The 12239-nt window shown below is 49.4% G+C and overlaps 1 protein-coding gene across 1 annotated transcript in view; it reads left to right on the top strand.

Moving 5' to 3' along the window:
- Positions 1–4194: 4194 nt before the first annotated feature.
- Positions 4195–12239, top strand: part of LOC138293670 (N-acyl-aromatic-L-amino acid amidohydrolase (carboxylate-forming)-like) — a 29418-nt gene continuing 21373 nt past the window's right edge. Inside the window, exons 1-2 of the mRNA XM_069232974.1 lie at positions 4195–4730; positions 10659–10854. Of these exons, the coding sequence (XP_069089075.1) occupies positions 4387–4730; positions 10659–10854 (540 nt within the window). The 5' untranslated portion in view covers positions 4195–4386. The remainder of the gene's footprint in view (positions 4731–10658; positions 10855–12239) is intronic.

The raw sequence follows: 12239 nt of genomic DNA, 5'->3' as shown, positions 1-12239 counted from the left end.
CTGGCTGCTGGTGGAAACCTCCAGGCCGGTGGGCTCCTGTAAAGCGGCGGGGCGGGCGGGGACGCAGCGGTTTGGCAGCGGCCAAACTGCTGCGGTCGTAATATGGTCACCACAGCGGTCCATGGACTGCCAGGGTCCTAGTGAGGGCCATAGTTCTTGAGGATAAAACCTACTCTTTGAAAGGTAATTTGAGAAACCCAATAGTGCTGGACTTAAAACACTCCAGGTTAGATTTTGTAGACATTCTAGGCATGCTATAATTTGGCAAGTGCACCAAAGTGGCATTGTATAGAACTTAAACATTTTTTCAGGAAAAAAATATTTTATTTTTGACTCTTAGGGGAGCATTTAGACTTTAAATGCGTCTTGATTGATTGGTGAAGGAAGATGGGTGAAAGCGAGGACAACAATGGACCTCAAGTAACCTGTTTAGTTACCGTCATACAGTTAACCCCTGAGGTAAGATAGTTTTGTTACCCTAGACTCAGAGGGACTAGTAAGTCAATCTCCCCAGGGCCCTGAAGCCGATAAGTGTCCTTCAGTGAGCTAATTTACCTTTCTCAATCATGACACCGGCGGATGAGAGAAAGACCCTGTGAAGAAGAGTGAGACATTCTGTGCTCACACTAGTGAAAAGGATGAAAGTGCCAAGTGGGAGTGAGAAGTGCGGCAGTGCATGGAATCACACGGATACAGAAGTCAAACAGGATAAAAACAGAAAGAAAGGCCCTCAGTTACTGTTTGAGATTTACTAGAACTTTGGTAATCATGGTTTCAAAGCTCAGGGCAGCAGCTTGCAGTTCAGGCTCAAACCAGAGGAGTCTTCAGATGTGTAAATGTGTCAGTGACACCCTGTCTGGGTTCACTGCACAGGACAGTCTGCTACAGGTAAATATAGGTTTGAGCTCAGAAGAGGCCACAACCTGCATAGTTTCAGTTTCTGGTTAAAGGTAAATAAACTAAAGAATGCTACACCCAAAGAAATAGAGTTGGACCATCCAACGACTAGAGAACTTGTGTAGAATGTACTGAGGTGGGGTCGCAAGAGTTGGTGTTTTCTGCATATCAACTCCTTTGTGACGCCACCTTCATTTCACACTGCAGTGCTAATCGTTCACAGCGTAAAATGCACATTGGTGGGGTGTTGTAAACACTTACGCCTTACCCATAATAATGAGGCCGGAGTCATTTCACGACTCTCAGACAATGGCGGAAAATGCCAAGTTGGGGGCCTGCAAGGAACAGAAGATCCCCCTCTCTGCTTCTGCATTCGCTGAACATGAGCCTTTTTGTTCAAACGAAATAATAAAAAATAAAATAAAATATAAAAATCAGCATTTATTGAATGCCACTGGGGGTGGAGGCAGCACCATTGTCTTCTCCTCCCAGTACTGGCAAGTACAATTCACAAGTCGATCACAGACCAATACACTGCTAAGAACTTCTTGAACCCCTTCTGGAAAAACTGGACAATCCGAGCCACATCGCCACACTAGAGCATCAATTCCAGTATACTCTAAGGTAGTGGACTACCATGACCACCTCGCTGGAGAAACTCAGCTAAGGCAAGCCTAGCTTCTCACAACACCTCTGACTTCTGTAGCCAATGGACAGGCTGCTCTGGAGGGGCACGAATATCCAGAAACCGGCCCTAGGATGCTTTTTTCCCAGCCCAGGGAGGACCTGGCTTGGCAGTTCGGGCTGGACTGTTCCTGTGGAGAGCAGGGTGAAGACTGATTTGCATATGGCTGGGTCTAAACTGGGGTGGCGTGGCAGGCAAAAAAAGATGGATTTAGGCCCAGATCTGTAACTGGGGGTGAATGTTTGACATTGTTCAGCATTCGGTCACTCATCTGTTCTTTTTGTATTTGTCAGCCTAAGTGGGACGGGGATTCCCAGATGTAGGTCCTGGGCTCACTGTGCCCCTGATGAGGGGTAACACCTGAAACCTGTCTAGGATGCTTTTTTTTCCAGTAGAGGAAATTGCTGGCCTGGTAGCTTGAGCTGGGCTGTTCCAATGGGGAGCAAGGTCAAGACTAATTTGCATATGGCTGGGTCCAAACTGAGGTGGCATGGTGGGCAAAAAAATAATGGATTGGGATACTGTCTAAGTGTCTGCCAGTGGCTGAGATTAATACAAGCAATCCATCCATCACCTGGTTGTTTTTGCATTTTTATTTCTCTAAGTCCAGCACTTGCCGCCCTGAGTCTAGGAGGAGCCCCTCTTCATGCCCCTCCCTTGGTGTACATGCCTCCCTTGCCACCCGGAGATGGGAGGCAGGGGAGGGGTTCCAGTTAAGCAGGAAGCCCCGCTGGCCAAGGCACCTGTCTCCATGAAGAGACAGGTGAGATACAGGTATTCTGGGAAGACACTCCTCTTATGACTCCACCAAGGAAGAGGCTGGACTAAGTCAGGAGCATGGCTATCAATAGTGCAGCAGGTGCAGTGCACCGATCCTAATAAGCAGAGTTAGTACCCAGGCAGCGGTTGGGCCCAGTTTCCTTGCTTGCACTAAGGGTCATCTACTCCTCCTGTGCCACGAGGCTAAGGTGAGAACTGGCTTTCTTTCAAGGTGCGGGTCCACCTCAGATATGAAGAACTGTGCCAAAAAAGTCTTTACAGGAAGTCCTGAATTCGAAGACGTAATTTCCTATCCGCCTCTGCTGTCACCTCCTATTTCAGGGGTTCAAGCCATTTCGCAAATGTGGAGACAGGCTACGTAAGGAAGATGAGTAAAAACTGGTGATATATTCGAATATGTTTATGATGGGCAAATCTACAAGAAGTGAAGCATTGATAATAAGCGCCACTCTGGCTAGCCTGGGCCATAATATGATGTTAATGGAGATATTAAAGAATATACTTAGCCTAATTAAAGTGTTACCTCCAAAAATGCTCGGTTATTCGTGAAAAGATAAACTGTTCAGTATTTTCAGGCAAATACTACAGGACCGCTCCTTTCTAATAGTGTGACAAACTCTAACTTTACCTGAAACAACAGCGCCGCCCTGTGGACAAAATACCTGCTTGTCCTATGAATTAGGTTCCATACAGTGGGAATTATTGGTTTAAAGTCCTACATTCAGTGATTAAGGATACATCCTTCCTTGCAAGTAATAACCAGCGCTGCAGCGACCTCTGTGCGGTGGGAGGGAACCCGCTATGGCCCGGTACCCCTGTTTAATGGTCGCCTCCCCTAGATGCAGCTGGCAACAAGCAGTGCTGGCAAATTAAGAGATGGCTTTTAAACCAAAGTTTAGTTCATGTTAAGGCTTCCTTGACCTTTGACACATAGCGCCTGGATGCTAAAATTAAAAACCTGCTTCACATTGTGGTGCAGACTTCAAGCTTTGTCTTTGATTTTCAAATCAAACTATGCCTTGTCATGTAAAAACATACCATCATGTGGAGTGTGTCATACTGGTGTGTGAGTTACTGAAATGTCTGCGTAAGTGAGACGTATGCTCAGCTTGTTTACTCTCCCTTTTAGTTCTGTGTTTACACAAAGCAGCTATGCAAGAGATCTATAGATTTACAAGGCCCTATTGCCACCAGAGCGTCACAGCCCCTTCACACGCATCACTGTGCGTGGAAGGGCGTGCAATGGGTGTTGTGGGCGTGCCACAGCAACAACAATTGCATTTTGACGCTGCCTCAGATTTATGATATTTCGTAAACCTGAGGCAGCGCCAAAATCTAATGCCACCCCTAGGGGTGGGGTTAGAATGTCGCAACAACGAAAAATGCTTTAATTTCTCCTCGTTTTTTGCTCTCTGTATAGCAACTCGCCATTTAAGATTATTTTTGTGCAGGAAGGTGTCCCTTGCTGCATAAAAACAATCTCCCCCTCAACTCAGTCATCCTTCCACGGTAGAACAAGGATGACTGCATTGGCGCTCGGCAGCAAATTTAGTGCCGGCATAGGGGGTAAAAGTGCGTGCCTCTGCCCTACCTTAGTGAAGTAGCTGCCTGTCTCTGCCATTCCTTAGTGAAGTGGTTGCCTGCTTCTGCCATTCCTTAGTGAAGTAGCTGCCTGTCTCTGCCATTCCTTAGTCAAGTAGTTGCCTGCCTCTGCCATTTCTCAGTGAAGTGGTTGCCTGTATCTGCCATTCCTTAGTGAAGTGGTTGCCTACATCTGCTTTTCCGCACAGGGAGTGTCCACAGATGTGAGATGAGTCAGCCTGTAGAGGTGACAAGTGTGGTTTGAGCTGCTTAGAATTCCTGGAAGGCGTGTACAGTGTGTTTCTGAGTATCCTCCCTCATCCAGTGAGGGAAGCCAGATGAGATCAGAACCAGAAGGTGAACAGACCTGAGCTGCGGCTGGCCGTGAAGAGAGTGGGCAGTCAGGAGACAAAAGGAAGGGACAGACAGGGCCTATTTTAAACATGCACCTGTGTGCACTGAGCTTTTCTCTCCCCCTTCTCTCCCTTTTATGCCACTCTCCACAGCTGGCAGTTTCTAGCATGGCAATCTCAGAAGAGAAGGACGGTGACATGACCTCTAAGTCAGTCTCCCTGAAGCCTGTGACCAAAGTTGCTGTCAGCGGGGGCACCTCGGGGAACAAGCTGGCCGGGGTCTACCTGGCTAAGAAGTGGCTGAAAGACCCCTCAGAACTGCAGCGCCAGACCTTCAATGCCACACCTTTCCTGGTGAACCCCCGGGCTGCAAAGGCCATGGTGCGCTTCACTGAGAAGGACATCAACACCTGCTTCCTGGAGAGCATCTTAAGGTAGGTGACTGAGGGAGCAAGGCACGGGGGTCACTATGAGTGTAAGCTTCTGGGTCCTAGGAGTATATAACCACCTGCTTCCTGGAGAGCATCTCAAGGTGGGTGACTGAGGGGGGGCAAGGCATCACTCTAAGTGTAAGCTGCTGGGTCTTAGGAGGATATCAACCACTGCTTTCTGGAGAGCATCTTAAGGTGGGTGACTGAGGGGGGTAGGGTGTAGGGGGGTCACTCTGAGTGGAAGCTTCTGGGTCTTAGCAGGACATAACCACCTGCTTTCTGGAGAGCACCTTTAGGTGAGTGACTGAGGGGGGCAGGGTATCACTCTAAGTGTAAGCTGCTGGGTCTTAGGAGGACATCAACATCTGCTTCCTGGAGAGCATCTTAAGGTGGGTGACTGAGGGGGCAGGGCACGGGAGTCACTCTGAGTGTAAGCTGCCGGGTCTTAGGAGTATATAACCACCTGCTTTCTGGAGAGCATCTTAAGGTAGGTGACTGAGGGGGCAGGGCACGGGGGTCACTCTGAGTGCAAGCTGCTGGGTTATAGGAGGACATAACCACCTGCTTTCTGGAGAGCATCTTAAGGTGGGTGACTGAGGGGGGGGCATCACTCTAAGTGTAAGCTGCTGGGTCTTAGGAGGACATCAACCACTGCTTTCTAGAGAGCATCTTAAGGTGGGTGACTGGGGGGGGGGCAGGGTGTGGGGGTTCACTGTGAGTGTAAGCTGCCTGGTCTTAGGAGGACATCAGCACCTGCTTTCTAGAGAGCATCTTAAGGTGGGTGACTCGGGGAGGTGGAAGGGGTTCTGGGAACTCAGTCGTTGGGGTGCTGGGTCTCTGGAGGACATCAGAAGGTACTTCCTGGAGAGCATCTTAAGGTGGGTGACTGAGGGGGGTGCACGACGAGGGGGGTCACTCAGAGTGTAAGCTATTGTGGTTCACATGATATCGCAGATGTCAACGTTTGAAAGAAGTAGTAAACACAGATATTGCCTTTCATTTATTTTATTAGGTTTATGTATATTTTTCTTTTTAAACGAAGGTCCCTGCCCTTTGCAGTCTGTTGGCATTCCTAATCTCTCCCCGTATACCATTTTAACTCATCTGTGGGCCATGTTGTCATGGTAAAAGCCAAAATGGCTACCATTGCACCACCTTCAGTATGCATGTGTCGTGACTCCTACGTACCCCCCAGTCTTTCCCTGTTTTTATCCCTAGCTTCCTGCTACTGGTTTAGTTTTTTTTCCTGTGTTTGGGATCTTTAGGCATCTTTAGGAATACCACTGCCTTAATAAAACAGTCAATTGTGGTTGTCCATAGGTAGTTTTATCTTCACTCCACTGCAGTCTCTCTCCTTGATACACCATCCCCTTCCTGCTCTGGTGGAACCAGGGCATGCATCAATGGCCCATTCTGGACCTCAGGTTGCATAAGAAAAGATCTCTATCGAAGGGCCCCATCTGTGGTCCATAGTCATATTCCACTGTTCTCTCCCATAGACTAACACAGGGTTACCTTATTACCTTTAAAAAGTGCTAACTTCAGATTGGGAGCATTTACAAATCTGCTCCACTGGAACGTATTGTGCCTTCGTTTGAGTTTGAACACTCCTATACTTTCATTCTGTAGAGAAAGCTGTGAACCCTGTAGTGCCTCCCTGTAGAATTGTTTACTCCATTTGTAACATATTACGTTCTGTTATGATAAAATAATTAAACCTTTTAAGACACAGACAAGCATTGGGCTGAACATTACATTATTGCATGTGTTGTGTGACTATTTGAATGTTGTGTCTCTGTCTGACACACTACCTCCTTGAGATGCCTTGGGCCATTGACAAAGCTACTCTGGGAGTCAAGTGCACTCGGCCAAGCTTGCAGAGCCATAGTAGCACAAGCCCCCGGTCACTAGTGACCAGTGACCAATGACCTCAACCATAAAGTTTTGTGCACAGTTGCTCCTGTTTGCCCTGTGGCCCCCTGAATGGAGTCTGGAACTAAAAGAGAGATGGAAAAAAGCACAGCAAAGAACTTGAATCAACAAGAACATTTGCATCTGTCTCAAGCCTACCTGCAGTGTTCAGGCCAGAACCAAGTGAGCGTCCTCCAGGGAAGAGACACCTTGCTGCCCCGGGAGTCCTGGGTCAGAGCCTCAGTGCATGGTCTCTACCATACGATAAATGCTATTCCTCAGGGTCTCTCCTGGCTGGAAACCCTAAACTCCTTGATGGTGCAGTCCCCCTTCTTAGTAGGAGCATGGATGGGTAGAAGGTCACACATGCATGAGTAAGCAGGATAGGATCTTTAGAATAGTCCTTGGATGTGTGGAGGCAGTGAGCAATAGGCGCGCCAGGACACACCTGGCAGCCTCTGGTGACCTCCCAGGTGTTTGCCCTCAAACTGCCAGGGAAGTTAATCACTTCACTTAAATGAACAAGGACCTCTCCACACATGACCTATTTCTCAGAGTGTCAAGACAGGTCACTCGTGGTCATGCAGAAGTGATATGTTCTAGTCGCAGTGATGGCTTCCTAGAAACCCTAACCAGAAACCTGGCTTCTAATCAAAGATTCATCACTTTGGCCATATTTAGGCGATATCAAAAACGACCAATAATACAGACGAGCTGATATCGACCAAACCTGTTGAAGAACACCACAGCTCAGGCAGTGACGGCCAAGCACAGCCACAGGCACACAGGGCAGTGCAGACAGGTGAGTTGCAGTGCTGGCAGCTCAGGCACCAACAGTGCGGGGAGCTCAGTCAGTGACAGAGCAATGCCGTGCAGGTAGCTAAGGCTGCGACTGAGCAAGGCAGGTAGCTCAGACACATGAAGGAGTAGCACTGCAGGGAGCTCAGACACATGAAGGAGGGCACTGCAGGGAGCTCAGACACATGAAGGAGGGCACTGCAAGGAGCTCAGACACATGAAGGAGTGGCACTGCAGGGAGCTCAGACACATGAAGGAGGGCACTGCAAGGAGCTCAGACACATGAAGGAGTGCCACTGCAGGGACCTCAGAGAGCGACAGTGCAGGGAGCTCAGACACAGGAAGGAGTGGCACTGCAGGGAGCTCAGACACATGAAGGAGGGTACTGCAAGGAGCTCAGACACATGAAGGTGTGGCACTGCAGGGAGCTCAGACACATGAAGGAGGGCACTGCAAGGAGCTCAGACACATGAAGGAGTGGCACTGCAGGGAGCTCAGACACATGAAGGAGTGGCACTGCAGGGACCTCAGAGAGCGACAGTGCAGGAAGCTCAGACACATGAAGGAGTGGCACTGCAGGGAGCTCAGACACATGAAGGAGGGCACTGCAAGGAGCTCAGACACATGAAGGGGTGGCACTGCAGGGAGCTCAGACACATGAAGGAGTGGCACTGCAAGAAGCTCAGACACATAAAGGAGCTCCCACAGCGACAGTGCAGTCAGCTCACTCTGTGACATTGCAGTGCAGGTAGCTAAGGGTGTGACAGCGACAATGTAGGTAGCTTAATCAGCAACAGTGCAGGGAGCTCATACAGTGCAGGTAGCTCAGACAGGGAGAGTGTCGGTAGCTTAATTAGCGATGGTGCAGGTAGCTCAGACAGCGACAGTGCAAGCAGCTCACAGAGCGACAGTGCAGGTTGGTCAGACAGTGACAGTGCAGGTTGCTCAGATACTGACAGTGGAGTTAGCTCAGTCCGCAATATTGCAGATAGCTCAGACAGCGACAGTGCAGGTTGGTCAGACAGCGACAGTGCTGGTTGCTCAGACAGTGACAGTGCAGGTAGCTCAGACAGTGACAGTGCAGGTAGCTCAGACAGTGACAGTGCAGGTAGCGCAGACAGTGACAGTGCAGGTAGCTCAGAGAGAGACAGTGCAGGTAGCTCAGACAGTGACAGTGCAGGTAGCTCAGACAGTGACAGTGCAGGTAGCGCAGACAGTGACAGTGCAGGTAGCTCAGAGAGAGACAGTGCAGCTAGCTCAGACTGCGACAGTGCTGGTTGCACAGACAGTGACAGTGCAGGTAGCTCAGACAGTGACAATGCAGGTAGCTCAGACAGCAACAGTGCAGGTAGCTCAGAAAGCGACAGTGCAGGTAGCTCAGAGAGAGACAGTGCAGCTAGCTCAGACAGTGACAGTGCAGGTATCTCAGACAGCGACGGTGCAGCTATCTCAGACAGCAACAGTGCTGGTTGCTCAGACAGTGACAGTGACAGTGCAGGTAGCTTTGACAGTGACAGTGCAGGTAGCTTGGACAGTGACAGTGCAGAGAGCACATCAGAGAGTGGTATTGAAGGGAGCTGACACATGCAGTGCAGTGTAGACAGATAAGATAATTATGGTGCAGGTAGCTGAGACAGTGATAGTGCCGTCAGACAGCAACAGTGCAGGCAACTTAAATAGCAACAGTGCAGTCAGCTGAGAGAGCGACAGTGTTGGCAGGTCACTCGGATACCAACAGTGGAGTTAGCTCAGGCCGCGATAGTGCAGGTACCTGAGATACCAGTAGTCAATTTAGGTCAGGCCGCAACAGTGCTGGTGACTCAGATAGTGCCAGTGTAGGTAGCTCAGAGAGCGGCAGTGCAGGTAGCTCAGACAGTGACAGTGCAGGTAGCTCAGGGAGCGACAGTGCAGGTAGCTCAGACAGTGACAGTGCAGGTAGTTCAGAGAGCGGCAGTGCAGGTAGCTCAGACAGTGACAGTGCAGGTAGCTCAGAGAGCGGCAGTGCAGGTAGCTCAGACAGTGACAGTGCAGGTAGCTCAGGGAGCGACAGTGCAGGTAGCTCAGGCAGTGACAGTGCAGGTAGCTCAGGGAGCGACAGTGCAGGTAGCTCAGGGAGCGACAGTGCAGGTAGCTCAGGGAGCGACAGTGCAGGTAGCTCAGACAGCGACAGTGCAGGTAGTTCAGAGAGCGGCAGTGCAGGTAGCTCAGACAGTGACAGTGCAGGTAGCTCAGACAGTGACACTGCAGGTAGCTCAGACAGCGACAGTGCAGGTAGCTCAGAGAGCAACAGTGCTGGTAGCTCAGACAGTGACAGTGCAGGTAGCTCAGAGAGCGACAGTGCAGGTAGCTCAGACAGTGACACTGCAGGTAGCTCAGAGAGAGACAGTGCAGGTATCTCAGATAGCGACAGTGCAGGTAGCTCAGAGAGTGGCAGTGCAGGTAGCTCAGAGAGTGGCAGTGCAGGGAGCTCGGGCAGCGACAGTGCAGGTAGCTCAGAGAGCGACAGTGCAGGTAGCTTGGATAGCGACAGTGCAGGTAGCTCAGATAGCGACAGTGCAGGTAGCTCAGATAGTGACAGTGCAGGTAGCTCAGACAGCAACAGTGCAGGTAGCTCAGAGAGCGACAGTGCAGGTGGCTCAGAGAACGACAGTGCAGGTTGGTCAGACAGTGACAACGCAGTTTAGCTGAGACAGCGGCCATGCCGGGAGCTCAGATACCAACAGTGGCGTTCGCTCGGGCTGCAATAGTGCAGGCAGCTCTGATACCAACAGTGGCGTTCGCTCAGGCTGCGATAGTGCAGGTAGTAGATAGCAACAGTGCCATCCATAGGATATAATGGAACGTGTAATACAGCGGGCGGGATATCCGTCACGTTTGTGACAGAGTAATCCCCTCCGCCAAGGTCGTAATCAGGTCCAGTGACTTTTCCGAAGTCCTCAAAACGTTCTGAGAGCGAGTTACAGTTTTTGGGTGTAAGTGCTAAGGACGGTCTTAATTTAGACTTCAGCTCTAAAGTTAGACTTTAGGTCTAAACCTTTGTTTAGATCGAGCCCTATGTCTGTAAGTCACAAAAGCGTATCTACACATCTGCAACCATTGAAGGATGTCAGCTGATATTTTGTCCATCAGGTTTAGGGGGAGAGTCAATTTACTTTACTTGTTAGTCTAATGAAGGCATATTATCTCTCTGTTCCCGCTCTTCACCTGCTCGCCCCGTTCCAGTGCCCCAGACACAGAGGACACACCCTATGAAGAAAAAAGAGCCAAGGAGATTAACTTAATCTTCGGTCCCAAGGGTTCACCCAATCCCTACGATCTGCTACTGGACATGCACTCCACCCCCTCTAACATGGGGGTCACCATCATCCTGGATAATGCGGAGAACTACCTGGGCATGCACCTGGCGCACTACGTGCAGGTGAGTGTGACCACGCTGACATCTTTATATTTAAGGTACTTGACTTTCATCATTTTCAGGTTGCGTGCCAGTAAACTGGGCAATCACGTTACCTGCTATTTGCCGTACTTAGAACTGGAAAAACACAGGGGCATATTTCAAGCCCCTAGCCCCCACCCCTTGTGCCACATTAGTGTCATTTTCTTTTTACACTAATGTAGTGTTAAGGAGGTATTTTTGCCACGCCATATTTACAAAATGGTGCAAAGCATGCATTGCACCACTTTGCACCCCCTTGAGCCACATTATGCCTGTGTCAGGCACAATGTATGAAGGGGGGGCGTTCCGGCACTAGGAGGCTTGCAAAAATGGCGCAGTGAAATTTACAACATTTCATTGCGCCATTTTTGGTGTCATTTTTGATGCGTGCTCAGAGCAGGTGTTAACTCATAGTAACCTGTGGGCCTCCTTGCACTTTGCTGCATTAGCGTAACATTTTTGTGACGCTAGTGCAGCAAAGCACCACAGTAGCGTTAAAAATTCTGACACTATTGTCCTAGTGACCGCCATGGTGCGCCATATTGTAAATACGGCCCACCCATGGTGTCATTAGGTGGGGTAGGGGTGATGCAAGAATACTGGCGCATCAGTGCTGCTGCACCAGATTCTTGTAAATACGCCCCATAGTATCTGTTGTACCATTTGCTCCTTACTGAAATATTTATAAATATGTCCTTATCTGGCAATAAAGTTGCTTTAAGGGCTGCTGTATCATCCATCAAACCTGGCTTTGCCACAGTCTCTTATTCTGGAAGCCCTGTGAATACCGGGTGACCACCTTGCTCCAGGTCATTGCTATCACTGTCTAGAGTCCTGAACTTTTCACCGACAAATCATTGACTTCAGGTGTGTCAGTCTAATACGGTTTATGGAATAAAACAAGGCTGAAATGCCCAGAATGTATTAGCTTATCACTTGAAGGTAGAGAACTGGAAAGAGTGTCTCAAAGAGAGGTGGTCACCCTATGTGATTATCAGGGTATCTCACCAAGCTTGGACAAAGTTGCATTGATGCATACGTCTAAAGACCTTCTTAAGGTCTAGCATACTGCCCACCTCGCCTCCCTCAACAAGAAAGTAGTGGGTCACACTCAGTCTCATATCATATGATCACTTGGGCGGTGATGGTCCACGATCGTGGAATCCATTTCAGACTTTGATCTTCTCGCAGTTGAAAAAGAGGACAGTTTGTCCCCCTTCCGGACTCTTAGTTTTGAGGAGAATCGTGTGCTGCAGATAGAAGGAAGGCTTGGCTCATTCTGAGTTAAAGTGCTTCTGAGTGTTTTGCAACCCATGCCTCAAAGTCTATCTTGAGTTATAAGCATATATGCCAACCCTCCTGATTCA

Source organism: Pleurodeles waltl, chromosome 4_2 (genome assembly GCF_031143425.1).
Source record: "Pleurodeles waltl isolate 20211129_DDA chromosome 4_2, aPleWal1.hap1.20221129, whole genome shotgun sequence".
Classification (NCBI taxonomy): domain Eukaryota; kingdom Metazoa; phylum Chordata; class Amphibia; order Caudata; family Salamandridae; genus Pleurodeles; species Pleurodeles waltl.
The sequence above is the reverse complement of the archived record's forward strand: the minus strand, read 5'-3'. Positions and strand labels throughout refer to the sequence as shown.